The following is an 18,670-nucleotide window of genomic DNA, read 5'->3' as shown; positions in this document are numbered from 1 at the left end:
CAGATGTACGGTTTGAAAATATCTTCTCCCATTTTGTGGGTTGTCTTTTTATTTTCTTGAAAGTGTCCTTTGAAGCACAAGTTTTGAATTTTGATGAAGTTCAATTTATCTATCAATACTTTTTATTTTGTGGCTTGTGCTTTCAGTGTCTAAAGAAACCATTGCTCAATCCAGAGTCATGAAAATTTATGTGTTTCTTCTAAGAGTTTTATAGTTTTAGCTCTTACGTCTAGGCTTATGATGTTTTCATTTTTGTTTATGGTGTGAGGTAGGGGTCCAACTTCATTCTTTTGTATGTGGATATCCAGTTGTCCCAGCACCATTTGTTGAAAAGACTACTTTCCCCCCATTGCATTGTCCTGGCACCCCGCACTTATATTTCTGAAGTTGCCAAATTGTCCTCTGAGGAGGTTGCACTGGTGTATAGCCCCAACCATTGGAGCTAAGTGTCTGTATCTCAGATTGGGCATCAACAGTTAGGAAAAGACTTGATGAACTGAAGCTCATCAGGGACCATCACTAGGGTCGAGTCGGGTGAGCCTGGAAGAAGAGGGTGGCATGAGAGTGTGGGGTGAAGGAAGTGGAAATGCTTCAGAGAAGAGAAAAATGCAAGGGAATGTAATCTGAGCAGATGGGCCCGACTTTAAAGACTTTTTGCCCCTTACCAGCTGTGTAGCATTGGGTAGTTATCTAATCCTCTGAATCACAGTTTCATCATCTGTTAAACAAAAATGGTGACTGCTTACCTTTGTAGAGTTGTTGTGAGGAATAAGTGTATGTAAATAGCCCAGCAATAATGGTAGCTGTTGTGACTTTTCTACATGTGGTGCCTGCAGCTGAGATCATGTGATTGTGGGGGGGGGCATCACAGTGGGATAGTGTCGGAGCCATTTGGTGAGTGTGAGACTTTTAATGACGACTGATCATGTGTAGAAACTTGGATCCACTGGTACGCGTCACTGTCACCCAGAGCGAGGCGGTACTTGAAGTTTTTGCTGTGACATGTTAAGGGGGGGAGAGGATGTGACTGAGATTGAATGTGACAGCAAGACAGATCCTGAGTGACAGAATGGAACGGAGTGCAGGGAGATGGGCTGCACCGGGCAAACTTGTGTGCGCCCGCCCAGTAGGAGCGGCTTGGGAGTTCAGATGTCAGGACAGGTGTCTGTATAGACTGTCCTCTCCTCCAGACTCCCCTCCGTGCTTCCTGAAACCTGGGAGGGAAGGAGGGCGGCTTTCCTCATGGACATGGGATTTTGATCATAGTGTAGAACCCACGATACTAAGGAGCTGCGGCTCAAGCACCTTTGGTGTCATCACCCAAGGCTCAGGAAAAGAATTTGCAGCAAATGTGTGCAAAACGGATGAAGTAGAAGCTGGACTGGTTTCTCCTCCTCTTGGCTTTAGTCTTCAGAGTGGCCGATAAAAGCAGAATCAAAACCTAAGCATTCCTTCCTACTCTCTGTCCCCTGGGGGAGGGAAGAGAGGAATAAACGCCACATCTCATTAAGCACTGATGAGCTCAGGCAGGCAGAGTGGGCCCACAGCCGAGGCAGGCAGGAGGCTGGGGGAGGCTGCAGGGAGCACTCCCCAGCTCACCAGGGAACCTCTGTCCCAGAACTTGGAGGCCTGCTCTGCAGGAAGTGAAATAAGGGGTTAACAACAGATGTGGGGGTAACAGCTGCTTTTATTAAAATGAAATCAGAAGGGCCACAGGGACAGGAAGCTGGGTAGATGTGGGGACAAGAGAGAGACAGTGGCAGAGACAAGACGGCAGATCTATGGAAACTGCCTGGAAGAGTCAGCTCTAAGGTGCAAGAATCCTGAGGGTGAGAGAGAAAAGGGGAAGACTGCTCTTTGTACCGTATGAAGCTGAAGTAATGAGATCTTAAACACTGAGTGATCCAAGGTGACTTTATATACAAGGTATAAAAGATTGGCATGAATATTAGTTTGAACAGGGAAATGGGAACTCTTTCTCTGAGCTCAAAAAGAAAGCAAGCCATGATTAAGGCTGCACAGAGTATAGGGGTAGGAGAGAATAAATACCCTAGTGACCCGCATGTAAAACAGACTGTAAACAAGGGAATGAGATTTGAGGTTAACGGGGGGTCATCTTGCCTAGGCCGCCTTGGACGACAACCGTGTCACAGTGCCACGTGGGCATTCATGAGCGCTGTCCACCCGGTGTGAGGGTGACGGGCTGGAGGGTGTGAGGCGTCACAGAGTGGCCTGGGCTTCAGCAGGGCAGGAACACACACTGCTGATGAAGTGGGAGTGGGGACAGGGACCCCCTGGCTTTGGGGGTCTGCGAAGGGAAGGGAGGCAGCAGGAAATCAGGCCGCTGGGGCAGTGCTCACGGTAAGGGGAGGGCAGCAGCAGACGCAAAAGAGCCATAGCTTTCTCAGGTCAAAGGGCAGGCCCTAGGTTCATTCCCTACCATCTGGCTGGAAAACCGTGGGGTTCTGGGACTTCAAAGCCCCACAGCCAGACTCAGAGGCAGGGTTCGCTTGAGCCAATTAGAGTCCCTGCCTGTGGCCAGGTAGACAAACTCCTCCCAGCTGGGGAAAGGGTGAGACTCCTCGAGCCCTGCCCAGTCCTGAGCTCTGGGTGTCTGCAGGGAAGTGGAATAGTGCATTAGTGTTAAGAAAAGCATCCAGCGAGGTAAGAAAGGCTTGGGTAGCACCCACTGCCTCTGTCACTTCCGCAAGAATTTCTTGTTGAGGAGGAAGATGAGAAGGTTGACGTTGACCTTGGCCTTGTTGAAGAGTTTCATGACAGCCACACCCTCGTACTGGAGCTGCAGGAGGTCCTAGGAGGGAGGGAAGGGGCAGGGAGGCAAGTTTGAGGGTTTCTCACGGTGGCCCATACAGCTAGTCTATAAAGCACTAACATCTTGGAGCCTTACACAGTCATCCAGTGGCACTGGCCACTGAAGTGGGCATTGAAACCCCCTTCACAGACGAGGAAATCAAGGCCGAGAGACAAGTACAGTGACTTGACCAAATGTCAATTCAAGCAGAACCAGGGCTTGAAATCATTTAAAAGACAAAACAGCAGAGCAAAAAGATTTGGATTTAAAATCGCTGCTTCCCTGAACAGTGGCTTATGACTTAGGCCGTCTTCTTAACCTTTTAGTCTCAGAGCCTATAAAATAGGGATAATGCTTGAGAGTTTCAGAGAGGATTAAATGAGGTAATGTGTAAAGTCCCTGACATGTGATAGGGCTTCAAATATTAATCCTGCTCTGACATCACCAGCCCACTCCACTCTCCTGATGCTTGGCAGTGGGGTCTGTGTCAGGGCACGGGGACAGAGAGGCTTGGGCTACACAGACCATCACCCTTCTCTTCAGGAATAGACGATATGGATTGGGTGGGGAACAGAGCTAATGTCATCCGCGGCCCAGGGAAGCCAGGCAAGGCTGCCATCTTTAGGCTAGCACCGAAAGCCCATCGGGTGTCTTGAGGGCTCATGGGAGTGTCCCCTCACCTGATAGTGAAGCTGAAATCGCTCCATGTCCACACCCAGGAACTTGGCATTTACTTCGAACTTTCCTGCCTCATCTCCAGGGGTGATGTCAAAGATCACATTTCTGAAGCTATCAAGAACAGGGTTCAAAACAGGGACCCACTGCCTCTTTCCAGGGCCACAGCCGCACTCTTCCACCCACTGCTGCTCATCCCAGGCAGTGCTGTGAGTCACCCAGAGCCAGGCTTCCCCTCTATCACTCTCTTTCTCCTCCCACTTTTACCTCTGCTTACACCTCAGCTCTTTTCTCTGCCCAGCCCTAATCAACTGTTCTCTCCTCCAGGACACTTTCCCAGCATCTTCTGCCTTGGGGTGTCTAGAACTGTGCCAGACCACACCCATTGCCCTTAACTGTGTCTGGAAATGTCGTGTCTTCCCCATTGTTCTAGCAGCTCCTTCAAGGCAGGCACCATGCATCTCCTTCCCTCCCACCTGGTGCCCAGCCCAGAGCCCCACCCCCAGGTTAGGACATGGGGGAGGTCTGACATTCTGCCCTCCAAAGACACATACTGAGAGGTGGGAAGATCTTCAATTTCCACCAAGACACCCTTCTCCAGGAGCTGGGCAGCAGTGTAATGGAGAGATGGCTGCTTCTTCCCTTTCCCAGAACTCCTGATGAAGAAAAGGCCCCAGAGAATTCATCTAACAAACCCTTCAACACCAAAGACACTAGTTCTCTCTGTGGCTGGTAGGAAGGAAATTAGACCCTGAGGAAGACTTCTCACTGGTGGAAGACAGAGGAGGGGGCTGCACTTGAACCCAAGACTTTGCGACCAGAGTCAGGAAGGGACCATGCTGTTCTGGGGTGAGATGTCCCTATCAAAGCTGGTAAAGAGTGGGGCAAAGGTCGACATGGGCAGGAGGAGAGGCCACAGGTAAGCTTCAAAGTGGAGGAAGGGAGCACCTACTTGGAGCTGGGGGCCAGGTGGTCCAGGCAGGCCCGGATGTACTGGCTGTAGTAGTCGCCCTGCTCCTCATAAAAGGTGGCCTTAGTGCTCAGGGCCTGGAACGTGGCCTGGAGCTTCACCAGCTCTGCCTTCCGCCGCTGCCGGTGCCTGCGCTGGTTGCGGATGTCCTGGGGTTGGGGGCACCAGGGCGGGGGTGAGTTGACCCTTCCTGGCAGGAGAGCCTCAGGGTCTGATTCAGGCCCGAGAACAACTCACTGTAAGGATCTTCAGGAAGAGCAGGAAGAGGAAGATTTCACGGTTGTTTTCCCTAGGAGGAGGGCAATCTCAAGGACCCTATCCCAAACCCTCGAAGGATGTTTCCAGGGCCTCTCCCCCATTGAGGAGTAACTGTTCCACGGCTCCTTGTTTTTTAGTGAAAGAGAGTTTCAAGAATATTCCCTTCCCTGACGAATTTTGAGACCTTTCCTTCAAAAAGGACCCTTGGAGATCGCTTGGCCTTCCCCTGGCTGGCACTCACCAGGGAGAGGCCTTCCCTTGAGGTGCCAGCACTATGGACATGCGTGTGCACACACACACACACACACTCTCACGCCTTCTCTCTCTCTTTCTCGCGCTCCAGCTCCCTCCAGGCCCAGGCCGTTACCTTGGCTAGTTCGTCTACCAGACCCTGGTAGCCGTCGCTGGCGCTGACCAAAGCCAGGCCCTCGAGTAGGCGCAGGTTCCGCAGGACACGCCTTTGCTTCTCTTCCAGCGGCAGGAGGGAGTGAGCTGTCAGCGAGCGGTGTCGTCGCAGCAACACTGGGGTCTGGGCTTCACAGGCCTGGCGTCGGCACATCAGCCGCTTGTGGGCTGCTTCCTGGGGGGCAGAGGTGCTGAGGGGTCTAGCAGGCCCTACCATTCTGACCCCAGGCCATGGTCCAGAGGGGGAGGGGCGGGGTAAGGTGGCTTGTGAAGAACATCAAAGTGTACAACCTCGCAGATGCTGAAGGGCCTCGTGTGTCACCTGAGAGGAAGAGTGGCCAAGGGGGACCCACTAGGAGTACAGCATAAAGGATTCCGGTAGACACTGGCTGTGACTTCCCAACAACAGAGCTTTGTGATGGCTCCAGGGTATCTGGGGTTCTCTCCCTCCTTCTGTCCTGTGTTTTGGGACAGGCCTCTACTGGCTGTCCCCACCTGTTCTCTGGGAAGCCCCTGGCTGAGTCTGTATTCCAGCTGGCCCAACTTGCCCCTGGCCACCCACCACTCAGCACCTTCTCCTGCCTCCAGGCCCTCAAGCAGCCCACTCCCTATGCTGAGCACCAGCCCTTCGGTGCTCTTCAAGGGAGCCTGCCCAGACTGCCTCTCTGCACCCCTAGCAACTCCTAGCACTGACAGCAGGGACTGGGGTCCCTGCAGGGCTCACTCTTATTTCAATGGGGAGTAGGGAGGGAGGTGGAGTCTTGGCACTCTGTAGCCTGAGGGTCTCTGGGGGGTCAAGGGCAGAGGCCTTGGCCCCCCAGAGCTCACATTACTGGTGAGCACAGGTGTCTTCCCGGGAAAGGCATCAGCCACGCTGGTGGGGGGCGAACGAGACAGTACCTGTGGGCCAGCCTGCCGCTCACCTGCTCTCTGGAGGCCGAGAGGGACAGGATCTCCTTGAGTGAATCCCCAGAGTGGAACTGCATGATGTCAGCCAACATCTGCTTGGTGCTGCAGGAGCAGAGCGAGGGGGGAGAGGTGAGGGACAGGGGGAGGGTCTGGACATGGGGCTGGCTAGGGAGCTGAGAGTAAGTGGACCTTGCCTCACATCATGGCTGCCAGGGATGCTTGGGTGGTAAGGAGAGAGGGTGCGATGGGGGTAGGTGTTGTGAGGAGAACATAACCAGGAGGAAGACCCAGGAGGTGGGGTGATGGGTCTGTGATACAGAACTACCATGGTTCCGAACACACTGTGCTCTCTTACACCTCTGTGTCCTCTGCCTACAGCGCCTCCCACAAATGGTCTTCCTTTGAGTCCTTTGGCTGAAGGACACACTTCCTCCTCTGTGAGACCTTTTCTACCTAGGTGTCCCTCTGAGCTCTCACGCACCTGATACCCACCTCCCTCTTGGCAGCTCTCTGATGTGTACTCACCCCTAGCCTCGCCCCACTGTAAGGGCTTTGATGGCAGGACAGAGCTGAACACCCAGCTCACTGGTTTACCAGGTGAATGGGTGAGCAGAGGGACTGCCTTGCTGGCAGGGGGATCAAAGTGGCGACCTGGCTCCTCTTCTGCCTGGATGACCAGCCCAGCCCTGCTGGAGGTCCTCCCTCACTTTTGCAGAACTGGGGTTGAAAAACTCCATGCCCATCTCCTGACCATCACTCGTAAGGACAGGGAATTAGAACACGAGTTCCCCCACCGACCGGCTGTAGGACTTTAGGCAAGTCACTTAACCCAAGTTTCTTTCCACCACTGGAAGGCAGGGAAACCATCATCTACCTCACCATTTGCCCCTTAGGTTAAATGATGTATAAGAAAGCATTTGGTAAACAGCACAACAATATGCAAACAACCGTGTTGCCAATGTCCTAACTATTCCTTTGCCTTCAGCCACAAGACAGAGCAAAAATCTGAGGCTGCCAGAAGGAAAACAGCTGAGACTGCAGCAAGGGGAAGGCCAATTCGGCTTCAGGGAGAACTTTTTGAAGGATAAGAGAGCCCAGGAGGAAGGTGGGATGGCCACTCCAGAGTAGCCATCTTACTGGCCTGGGGAGGCTCAGGGGGCCGAGGCTGCTCTCCCACCTCAGAAGCAGGCTCCGGGCATTGGTGTCGTCAGCATCTGTCTCTAGCCCTTCAAACTTGTTGGTCAGTGTCAGGGACACTTCTAGCTTGCTCAGATCCATGTTCCCATCCGCAGCTACGTTCTCCCCTGAGGCAGGTGAGGAAGGAGAGAGACTAGCACACTTACGCACAGATGGGGCCATGGTAAATAAATACACTGCTCCATGAGCCCCTCTTCCAGGAAGCTTTCCCACACTGCCCTGTGGCACCACCCTGTACCCTCAGCCCTGAGCACCAGTGGAAGGGCTGTTACCCACAGAGCTCACCCTTGCATTACTGGGGCTGTGCCTCCCCAAGCCTGGGGCTCCCGGCTGTCTCCCATCTGTCACCACCTCCACCCTGCCCTTCCACGCCTGTAAACCAGCTTCCTTCCATTCCACAGCTCCTGAAATCCCCCCTCATCAGAGACACGTTTTAAGACCCAAGACAGGCCCTATCCCTCCACGGCTCTCTTGCATGATTTAACTGGCCATTTACATGATGGTACGGGGTCCCCTACTGTCTGTCCACTTTCTCCATATCAGTCTGTCCATCCCAGGACCAGAGGGAGAGAGGGAGAGCGTGTAACCAGCTTCCTGGCATACGTCCCCGACTGAACAAAAACTTGAGGGGGCACATTCCCATGCCCGGCTCACCTGACTGCCCGCCCCTGCCTGCAGGCCCCCACCGCCCACCCCAGCTGTCAAGGATGGCACGTACCGATGAGGTCAGGGACGGTGGGCAGCTCCCCAAGGTCCTCCAGGAGCTCATGCAGGGGGTCGCGGTGATCAGGGGCGATCCAGTCCTGGTGTTCTAGCAACAGCTATAGGATGGAGGGAGAAAAAGAGATGCAGAGTTTGAACCAGACCTTCCAGGGCCAGCCCACCTACCCAGCGCCCCCAGGTTGCCGCCTCTCACCCTGTGCGTGTTGACCAGCTCCCCCACGGTGATGTACACCACAGGTTTGGCCACAGCCACCATGTCTGAGTACTCATCCATCGCAAAGCGCTCTTCTGGCTCTGGCACGTGGCAGGCTCGGCAGATGAACCTCCTACCTCCAGAGGAAGATCATGTGAGAGGGTGGGGCGGGCCGGCACCCGCCACATTTCTGTTCCCATCAGCCTTCCGCCGGCCCTCTCCAGTGACTGCTCAAGCCTACTGTGACTCTCCAGTCTCGACTCCGGCCCTTCTGTGCTGCTCTACCTTCTCTCCCGGTGGTCCCCTCAAACCAACTTCCTTCAACAGTCCTCTTTTCTCTCCACTGGGGAGTCCTTCCAACAATCTATCCTCCAACCCACTAACTATACTCTTCACCTCTAATGCCTCCCCTCCTCATGGAGTTGAGAGGGGGAGTGGTACGTGAAAGAAGATGGGAAAAGGAGGAGGGGACAGGAGGAATAGGATGCCAGGACCCAAGACCTGAACTTGAGGTGTGTCTCCTCCAGATAGTCATTCAAGACCCGCAGGTGCTGGCTCTCCCTGGAGAAGGCCTTGCCAGCTGCAGCATGCTGCAGGAGTTGAGCCACAGCCCCCAGGGCGTGGCGCTGGGGGGTGGCCAGGGCGCCGCCTGCTGCCATGGCCACAATGTCGAAGGCGTCGGGGGCCACTACAGCCGGGTTCAGGAAGCGGTAGTACAGGAGGTTCCCTACGACCTGAGGGCACAGGATCATAGAAGCACCTGGGGTCCACCTCCACAGCCCCAGCCCCGCTCTCCCAGCTCACCTGGCTGGAAGGACCACCTGCGTCAACCCCGTTATTGTACAGAGGAGTAAACAGACCCAGAGCAGGCCGGGAACTTGCTCAAGGTCACGCAGCAAACTTGAGCAATAGCTGGGACTGGAACCCAGATCTGACAAGTCCAGGGTTGGCCACTGTTAACTCATGTCCGGGGTGTCTTTCCTTCTGCTACCTGAGCCCTGCTGGTGAGCCAGGCTCAATTGACAGGGTGGAGAATATTTTCCTTCTTGGATTTTTACAGCATAGGGTTTTCTGTCCTTTTGCGTCAGTCTGGGGGTTCACAGGCACCATCGGGGCAAAGGAGAGCGCATAGGTGGGGGGGATGGGAGACGACACTTGCCTTATAGACCTCAGTCTCTGTGGCGTCGGGGAACTTCTCCGCCAGAGTTGTCTTCAGGACCTTGGCCACATATCGCATCCCATACCTGGGGGCAAAGCAATAGGTGCGCTATGGCCCTAGCCACCCACCCCAGAGTGAGGGCCTGAGTGCCTGCTTCTCCTTCCCCGGGCTCAGCCACCCCAGAGCTGAGCTCAAGCACTGGCCCTCCCCTATCCACAGCCAGCTCCCTGCTGCCTTCCTCCAAACATCTCTGGGCCTTGTCCCTCCCTGCTGCCCTTATGTCAGCACCGAGGACCAGGGCCCACTCAGCCACTAAGCTCTCACGCAGCCTCCAACCTGGCCTGAGAGCCTCTTCTTTGGTCCCTTTTAGTATCCCCTGGGAAACACCCCAGATCCCAATACTCATCCCGCACTCCCCACAGAGGCACCTTTAGTCTGACACCCACAGCCAGAATCCCATCCCAGGACAGCCTGGGAGGCTCTGAGGCTGTTATCACAGAGCATCTGTGAAGGGCCTGGTCTGGGCTAGAGGCCAGGGCCGAGGAGCACAGTGAACTGGAGTAGAAGCATCCAGTCCTGATTCCACCACTAACCAGAGATGTCAGCTTAGGCTGTTTTGCTCCACGTATAAGTTTGTTCCCTCATCTGGAAAATGGGAATGTTCATTCTTGCCCTCTCTATCTCATAGGGTTTTTATGAGGATCAAGTGAAATTACATCTGTGAAAGTAACGGTAGTGCTATTCGAACATGCTAGACTTAATTATTATTCCTATTATGGGTGTGCCACCTACAAATTTAATTAAATACCTTTAAAAGCTATTTCCACCTCCTAGGGTGTCAGGGACAGAAGTTTACAGCTCACTGTGTACTTTCCTTTATTAGTCCTAGGACAACCTTTTCTGAATCCTAGTTTTAAATCCTTAATCCAGTCCTCTAGGTTTGGAGAGCAGGGTACTAAACTCTGTGGGCTCCCCTCTGCAGCATCCCCACCTTGCCCCGTGCACTACTGAGCACCAGAAAGGCTGGTTGGCTGAGTGATGATCTAGATGAGGCCCACCTTCTCACCGTTTTCAATCATCTGTTTTTCAAAAAAATTTTTTTTTTTTTTTGTGGTACGCGGGCCTCTCACTGTTGTGGCCTCTCCCGTTGCGGAGCACAGGCTCCGGACGCGCAGGCTCAGCGGCCATGGCTCACGGGCCCAGCCTCTCTGCGGCATGTGGGCTCTTCCCGGACCGGGGCACGAACCCGTGTCCCCTGCATGGGCAGGCGGACTCTCAACCACTGCACCACCAGGGAAGCCCCCCAAAATAATTATTGACTAAATTTTAAGAAAGGAAAGGCCTTTTATCAAGTGTTTACTGGTTTGAAGTTTTCTTATTTTTGACTTTGTGGACTGAAGGGTTTTATATTGTCCACCATTTACACTCAGACAATAATATGTCCCCATAATCACTTGAGGTCCCCTTCTCTGGCCCAGTGATGTCCTCACTGCCCACACAGACCTGCGTGCTGTATTCCAGCACAAGTCTCTAGCCGGGGCTTTGGGCATTCTCCACCCATCTCCTGAAGCCCTTGAGCACCTCGAGACCAGTTTCCCTTCCTGCTTCCATCCTTCAGTATTGCTCTGCTCTCCCCATCGTGTCCTGGCCCTCTTGAGATCCTGTGCCTAGGCTGGTGTGCGGCTGTTGCACATACGGAATTTGGTCCACAGATGAGATGATGGCTGCAAGGAACTTATCGGTCATGGCAAGGAGGTTGCGGAGGGAGATGTCCAGTCGTCTCTGGACCTCGGGGTGGCTCAAGGCCTGCTCTGGGGTGATGTCATAGGGGAGGTGGCTATGGGCAGAGAGAGACAAGTTATCAGCCAGAAACCCCTCCCATGGCCTCCCCTCCCTAAGGCTCTACCCCCTAAATTCATCTAACAACAAGATCTCATACATACACGCTGAGGGCAGCCCAGCATATGCTTAAGGGGATTAGGCCAGAATAAGAGAAAGGACTCGGAGAGGACTAGAGTGATGTGGGTGGAAGAAGAAAGAGATGGAGCACCCAGGGGGAGGTGGAAGAGTGTAGGAGGAAATGGAGGACCTGGAGTCTGTGGAAAGATCCTAAGGGGAACGAGGAGACCAGGGCCACCCTGCATATCTTTGATAGTTGTGGTGGTGGGGAAGGCTAGGCCAGGCCTTGCAGTACCCCCAAACTGTATGCCCGTGTGCCACCCAGAGAAGCCACCAGCACTGCCTACTCTCCTCAGCGGCTCCATTTCCCTAGTACCTATGCACCTGAGTTAATGCCTCCAATCTATAAGGCCAACTTATTTCTCCCCCTATCTCATTTGCCTATTCATCTATAAATTTGAATATTCAACTATACTCCTATCAATAAGGAGTCCATATCCCAACTCCCAGTAAATCTGACATATCATTTGCAAGCACCGACATGGCAATTAAACACATTTGCATATTCATCTGTGCTCATTCTATGTTAAGCACACCAGGTCTGGTGTCATTTACAGCAGTTCCATGTTAATTACCAGAGGGGGTCTAAAGGCTACCATATTTCATCCTATAGGGCTGGTGTCATATTTGCATAAATCAGCATGCTCATTTATATGCCACCTTCAAAGCACGCTCAAGCTTCCCCAGTGAGGCCCAAGACTGAGCTGATCAAAGAGAGCTCTCCTTCTGCCCGTCTGCTCACCTGCGCTGCCCTGTCTGGGCCTCGGTCTGGTTGATCCAGCTCTTGTAGAGGTGGACAGGGTCTGTGTGGATGCTGAGCATCTTGTCCTCCAGCACATCCTGGATCACCTTGCCCAGGATCTCCTGCAGGGCACTTTGCCCCCGCCCGTTACGATAGAATCTCACCACCAGTCTCACCACTGCTGGGTTGCCAGTCACCATGTCCTGGGGCTGCTCCACCTTCGACCTATGGGTCAAGAGGCAATTGAAGCTGGTCTCCTGCCTCTGTGTAAAATAGCTGCTTTTCCTTTTGAGATTTTTGGCTCTTTAAAGCCTGCTCTGGTATCCCTCCTCTTAAGGAATGTCTTGTTATCTCTGTCTCGGCCTTTGTGCTAACATTCTGTCTCAGCCTTTGTGCTAACATGTCAGCGCATGTCCTCCCTGCATGCTCTCCCAGGAGATGGCTTGTCTCCATAGGAGGCAGAGAAAAGAGGTCTTCTGATTCCATTTCTACCTTCAAACCTCAATAAATTGTCACCTTGTGAAGAAGCCAATAGTGGCATCTCTTCACCCATTCTCTTCCCATTCCTTTGTATCTGGAAAACCTACTTGATTTCCTCCTGGAGTGCTGTCTTGAACAGCTGGAGCAGGAGATAGGCCTCTCGGCGGTTGGAGGCATAGTTGTATAGACTGAAAATCACTGATTCCATGAACTTGGTGGTTTTGTTCTGCGGCATCTGAAAGATCAGCTTGGCCAGGTAGATGGGTTGAGTCTGTACGCAATGCGGGAGATAAGAATAGCTGATAATGCACCTTGGGGACTAGTAATCGGATAAAGAAAGGTTTTGCTGACTGGAACTTGGAATAGAGAACACTGTCACACTTTCTGGGGGGTACTGGGAACATTCCAGACAAATGAACAGAGGTAGTTTCCTTCCCTGGGTACAAGGCATTAGGACTGTGGGAAAGAACACCTTACTTGCAGGTGAAGGCACAGACATGAAGGCCTCAAGGTCCCAGACCCTCAGGAGATAGTGGAGATATATCTCCTTCCAAAGTCCTCTGCTCACCTGGAGCAGGTAGAAGAGACGTTGGTAAGCTTCTAGTTTCTGCCGTTTCTCTTTGCTCAGCGACTTTAATCCCTTCTGCTTGTCCAGAACCATCATATCTGACAGCTGTTCCTTATTCTTCTTGGTCAGCTTCTTGCAGTGGGAGACCACTTCCTGCAGGGGCGGGGGAGCGGGTGATACAAGCGACCCAGGCCAGCACAGAGCACAGAACATATGGTCTAGAATCAGTGCCTTGAAGAGCCAGGGCTTTCTGCTGTTCAAGGTATTCAAGGAATGAGCCAAGGGAGATAAACAGTTCTAGGGTGAGAAAGGGCCTCCTACTGCCCCGAGACTCCATCTGGCACCTCTGCTGTCACAGGGTGAGTCCCCAAAGAGAAGTGGGTTACCAGCCTGAGGCACCATGTCTATTCGTTTCTGCTATTATTTCTTATTAGACTGTTGTACGGATTTGAGGTGGAGATATCACTTCCACCCCGTCACTGCGTATTTGTATGGTAATTTACAGTTTAAGGAGCTTTCATATCTATTTTTACATTTGGCCTGGTGAGGTAGGCACTCTCATTATTCCCACTTTACTAATGAGGAAACAGACCTAGAGCTTAAAAGACCAGCCTGCAGTCCCATCACTAGGAATCAGCAGAGCCAGCCATTCCAATTTTATGTCCAGCGTTCTTTCTGCTATATCATGTTGCCCCAACAAATTACTAGAAGGGCAAAGGACCACTGTACAAGGACCTGAGCCATGTGATAAAATCCAGACATTTAAAAAATATTTGATTAGCAACCAGAGAATGGCCAGCATCACCTCTCCAGAGGCAGCTAGATTTGGGAGAAGGGTGGGCCAGTGGGCCCCTCACCTGCAGGGTGATCCGATTCTTCACCAGCAGGCCAATCTTGATGTCCATGAGATTGAGGTCCTGCTCCAGCTGCTGATTGGACCGGATCTTCCTGACCACCTCTTCCTGGAGCTTCAGCAGCTCTGCCTCAGCCAAGAAGTCCTGGTGGCTCTGATTCAAGAGGTGGGCAAATCTGCGTACCACACTGAGAGGGGGATGGGGCACGTGGACTGGCAGGAAGGGAAGAGGCACCAGGATTAGACATGCCTTCACTAGAGGCTTCCTCTCCAGCCCCCTTCCCCAGTAATCCCTCCCTCAGTGTCCATTCTGCTTGAGGCTAGCAGGTCCCCAACCCCAGCCCTTTTCTAATTAGTTCTGCCTGCAGTTGGAGGGCAGTGGGCAGCCTCCCAGCCAGTCCTGTCCCCGAGCTCCTTATCTTATAACTAGGGATGACACAAGAGCTGTCCTTCCCCTGCCTGGATTCACCCCCAACCTGGGCCTACCTCGGTGACCTCCCACACCAAAGTCAGAGCCCTAGCATCCTCTGATGATCCGTTTAGGCTCCCCTATTCTGATTCACTCCCCACTCCTGCTGGGCCAACTTACTCATCCTTCATTCCAAGTTCACTTCCACCTATCAGCCTCCACTCAGCACTGCCTGACCCTCACACAACCCTCCTCTGTCAGGAGTGTCTGCGTCAGGGGAGCACAGATAGAAGGAACGTTCAATGGGTTTTATAATATAGGGAGGTCAGAGTTAGATGGATTCTCCTTGAATCTCTTTTGGAATGATATTTGAGCAAAGAGAAGCCTATGAGCTAAGCTACAGGGAATAACAACAAAATATCAACTAAGACATATAATGTTCACTATGGAACAGAAACTGTTCTAAGTGCTTTAACATTCTTAAAACAACCCTGTGAGGTCAGCACACTGTAACTTACTGAGGAAATCACTCCGGTACAGAAAGGGTAAGTAACTTGCCCTAGGTTACACAGCTAGTAAGAAATGAAGGAGTCAGATTTGGAGGATAAACAAAACCAGGCCTGGTCCTTAAAGGCAGTCCAGTAAGGAAAGCAGACAAATAAACCACAATTCACTACAGTGTGGTTAGTGCTCTGAGAGGGGCAAGCATGGGGACCTTTGGGAAAGTGAAAGCGGGCCACCAAAGGCTACCTGCGGAGTGAAGAAAGGCTTCCCGGAGGAGGTGAGACCCAACCCGATGTCTGTGAAAAGGAGGTGAGAGGGAGCGCACTTGGCTGTTTTAGGAAGTGCTAGAAGTCCTGATATCATGCCTGTAACACAGTGTGGAGGGTGCAGGTGCTGAGGGACAGGGCTGGAGGTCAGTGAGGTCAGAGGTGCAGGGAGAGGTTGGATCAGAGAGTTTTGGAAGCTGTGCTTAGGAGACTGGACTTTATCCCCAGGGCAATGGGGTGTCGCTGACAGGTTTCAAGAAGGAGAGTGACAAGATCACGAGGTTTAATGGATCACGCTGACTACTGTGTGGAAGACAGATCTTTGAGGAGTGAAGAATGGATAAACCAATGGAAGACAGTTGATGGCATCTTGGATTCAACAAGATATAGCACCTTAACTCATTTAATCCTCACAACAACCATACCTGATCATTATCTCCATTTTATAAATGAGAAAATGGAGGCAATAAAGAAGTTTAGTAACTTGCCTAGGGCCACACGGCTAGTAAGTGGCAGTGCCCTGAGTGGAGCTGGGGCTAATGAAATTGGGAGACAGACCTGGGAAAAACAAGTTCTTCCAGAAAAACTATAAACTAAAGAGAAGAAAAAGAGATCAAGGATGGTCAGAGTAGTGGTATTAATGCAACAGCAAAAGAAAAAACAGAAAGGGCCAGGCTGGGGAGAGGTAAGGAGGGAAAAGCAGCTAGCTGCCCGGAAGCAGATGGACCGAGTGTCTGTGGCTAGATAGGGGCAGATGGTACCCCTGCCGGCAGGACAGGGTGGGAAGATGGACTAAGGAGGTAAAGGAGATGATTCCTGAACAGTGTACTCAACCTTGAAGCCCACAGGTGTGGCCTCAGGCCCAGGAAGGAAAGGGGCCTACCTCTTCGGAAACTCACGGGCTGGAGGCAAACCTGGAGATAGACCACTAGTCCACTTCACCGAAAGGAGGGGGACCTCCAAGGCTGGGTTTCTGGGCTTTAAGAACAGGAGCCAAGAGCAGCCTAGAAGGACCTCTTTAAGGCTTTAGATGTATGCCCAACTACTGGGAACCATGGGGCAGGAAGATGGAGCTCCCTCAAGAGCTCCTCCTCAAGTTTCCTAGCACTGCAGAGAGGACCCCAGGTACCTCACCTGGCTTCCTGTGTGTTGGGCCACAGAGGGCGGGAAGTGGAGGAATCATGGGTCAGGGAAGAGGGCAAAGTTGGGGAAGGCTGGAACTCTAGGGAGAGGAGAAAGGTCCTTTTCTTTCTTTCTTTTTTTTGCTTGTGTGGTAGCAACAGGAAGATAATCTAAGACTGGTACAGAAGTACAGACAGAACCTTGTTAGAGGGGCTTTTCCTGTGATGAGGCTATCTCTTACTGGGGTGGGGCATGGGGCTTTTGTTACCACCTCTGTTCCACATTCCTGCACAGACAACTTGTACCTTCCCCTTACCCGCTGTGTGGTCCCAGGAGGGATATCTAGACCTCCCTTCCTATCCCTCCCATCAAACTGGGGTATCTGCAAAGGCAGGAGCACATCTCCTCATTCCTCCACCCACCCTGGGTCCTAAGGCATGCTCAAGGCTGGGAACATCAGCTGTTGGTGAGAGAAAAAGGCTTAAGAAGGCCAGACAACTTTTCTAAGGTCCCAGTTTGTGAGCTGTGGGGTCGTGTGACTTTCTACCTTGCTAACTGTTGAAAGCCAGGAAACTGGCAAAGACAGACACTTGCACAGACAGAGGAGGGAAACCAGGCAGTTTACCTAACATCCTGTAGTCATCCCGGGCTTTCCTGGCTCGGAAAAATGCCTGGATCTTCACGATGGAGTTAACCTGCCAGGAACACAGATGGGAAAAGGGTTGCCGGCTGCCTGTGCTCTTGTCTCATGGATAAAGGTTGGATACGGGGTTAGGGGGAGTGGGATGACACTCACATTCTTCTGGAAGTAGCCCAGACGCCTCCGGTATCGCCTCCGAGCTGCCCACATCCGGGCCCAAGCCTGGATCTGGGGGCAGAAACACACCGCCTCAGAGCTCCAGGGTCAGGGCCCGCTCTCCAGGCCAATCCAGCCATCTCTAGAGGTCATAGGTGAGGGGACTAAAAACTGTTCTCAGAGAGTCCTTCAAGAAAGACAGGAAGCCACCCAAATCATGATAGCTACCTTGATTATAGCATTCGTGTTTGCTTTTAAATACTGCAACCGTTCCAGGTAAATCTTCCGCTGTCTGTAACCCCGCCAATGAGCCTGAGATCAGAAGAGAAAAAGCGGTAACCCCAGCTGGTCCCTGTTGGCCTGAGAAGCCTGTGGGAAAAGCCTCATCCTGGGATCTCCAGGGAAGGGGCAGGGGGTGGGGGGAGGCAGGAAAGTAGAGGGGGAAGGAAGGGGAAACTTGCCCTGTTCTCAAAGAACTTCCAACTTCATGGGGAAGACCAAATGTCTGCATGTAGCCAATCATACCCTCTGCCACACTCCCTGGTTACACACACACACACACACACACACACACACACTCACGCTTGCACCATGCAATCAAACATACACACTCATGCTAAGCAACACCTCCTCATAGAAACAACTGTTAAGATACAAGCGTAAAAGATATTAATAAAGCATACATCTACTCACCAGCTTCACCACAGCATGTACCATAACCCCCGCAACATACTCATCCACCCACATAAAGACTACCCACTCTCTGTCACACACTCCATGTGTGTGAGAGGCACATGGTGGCATGGGTGGAAAGTGTATGCAGGCACAGAGCTGTGTGCCCACCATCTCTGCCAATGGCCATCTGGGCAGCAGGTCATTCATGCTCTCATAACTCACCCTTCTCTTTACAACTCTACCATTCAGCTCTGAATCCCAGCTCTCAGCAAATCTTCCCTCTAAGGCCCCCAGTAATTCAGCTGTCAGGCTGATGCCCCTCCCCACTGCTAGTCTGCTGCAAAGGGTCTAAATGACCATCTCCTCCATAAATCACATCCCCTTCGGTCCCTAAGACACAAATCTCATGGCTCCCTTCTGTTTTGGTCTCCTTCCTAGGGGCCTCTTCCCTTTCACCCCAAGCTTGTGTGAGATTAATTTTCCTAAAGTACCACTTAGACCATGTTTCTTCCAGCCCCAAAGTTTCCGGAAGTTCTCAACCATCTGACCCCACACTCCTATGTGTCTACTGATCCCTACTTCCTTAAGGATTTTAACCACCTCAGACATTTCACTTTCTTCTAAACATGCCTTATGATCTTCTGCCCCTGAACCTTTGTCTATGCCCACCCTCACCCCAGCCCTGTCTCTACCCATTGAAATCCTGTCTTTTAGGGAACACATTAAACATCTCCTGAGAGCTCAGGCCCTGGAGAACTCTCTGCCGCTGACATTGCCATGGCTTGGTGCATTAAGAGCATCCCCTTTCAGACAACTGTCCCTCCCAGCCCCTTCTAAAGCCAGCTCTCTTGGCCAGGCTTTCCCCTAAGACTTACACTGTCCTTCTGTTGGGAAAGGATATAAAAGAGACAGCTTGGATCCATGATACCAGCTGTCCATCTTGGAGCCTAGAGGCTAGGAAGCCCCAAGTCTGTGCGTTTCCTCAGCACTCTTTC

General features: G+C 52.3%; 1 protein-coding gene across 1 annotated transcript in view; it reads right to left on the bottom strand.

The window, feature by feature from the left end:
• Positions 1-1,670: 1,670 nt before the first annotated feature.
• IQGAP3 (IQ motif containing GTPase activating protein 3) overlaps positions 1,671-18,670 on the bottom strand; it is a 38,408-nt gene continuing 21,408 nt past the window's right edge. The window contains exons 19-37 of the mRNA XM_007457887.1: positions 17,229-17,312; positions 17,001-17,072; positions 16,830-16,899; positions 13,908-14,116; positions 13,051-13,203; positions 12,590-12,753; positions 12,003-12,227; positions 10,998-11,138; positions 9,302-9,386; positions 8,644-8,876; positions 8,143-8,275; positions 7,945-8,047; positions 7,207-7,333; positions 6,044-6,131; positions 5,083-5,295; positions 4,440-4,606; positions 4,042-4,143; positions 3,493-3,601; positions 1,671-2,812 (exon numbers count right to left, since the gene is read on the bottom strand). Of these exons, the coding sequence (XP_007457949.1) occupies positions 2,699-2,812; positions 3,493-3,601; positions 4,042-4,143; positions 4,440-4,606; positions 5,083-5,295; positions 6,044-6,131; positions 7,207-7,333; positions 7,945-8,047; positions 8,143-8,275; positions 8,644-8,876; positions 9,302-9,386; positions 10,998-11,138; positions 12,003-12,227; positions 12,590-12,753; positions 13,051-13,203; positions 13,908-14,116; positions 16,830-16,899; positions 17,001-17,072; positions 17,229-17,312 (2,592 nt within the window). The 3' untranslated portion in view covers positions 1,671-2,698. The remainder of the gene's footprint in view (positions 2,813-3,492; positions 3,602-4,041; positions 4,144-4,439; positions 4,607-5,082; positions 5,296-6,043; positions 6,132-7,206; positions 7,334-7,944; positions 8,048-8,142; positions 8,276-8,643; positions 8,877-9,301; positions 9,387-10,997; positions 11,139-12,002; positions 12,228-12,589; positions 12,754-13,050; positions 13,204-13,907; positions 14,117-16,829; positions 16,900-17,000; positions 17,073-17,228; positions 17,313-18,670) is intronic.

Source organism: Lipotes vexillifer, unplaced genomic scaffold (assembly GCF_000442215.2).
Source record: "Lipotes vexillifer unplaced genomic scaffold, Lipotes_vexillifer_v1.1 scaffold238, whole genome shotgun sequence".
In the NCBI taxonomy this organism is placed as follows: Eukaryota; Metazoa; Chordata; class Mammalia; order Artiodactyla; family Lipotidae; genus Lipotes; species Lipotes vexillifer.
The sequence above is the reverse complement of the archived record's forward strand: the minus strand, read 5'-3'. Positions and strand labels throughout refer to the sequence as shown.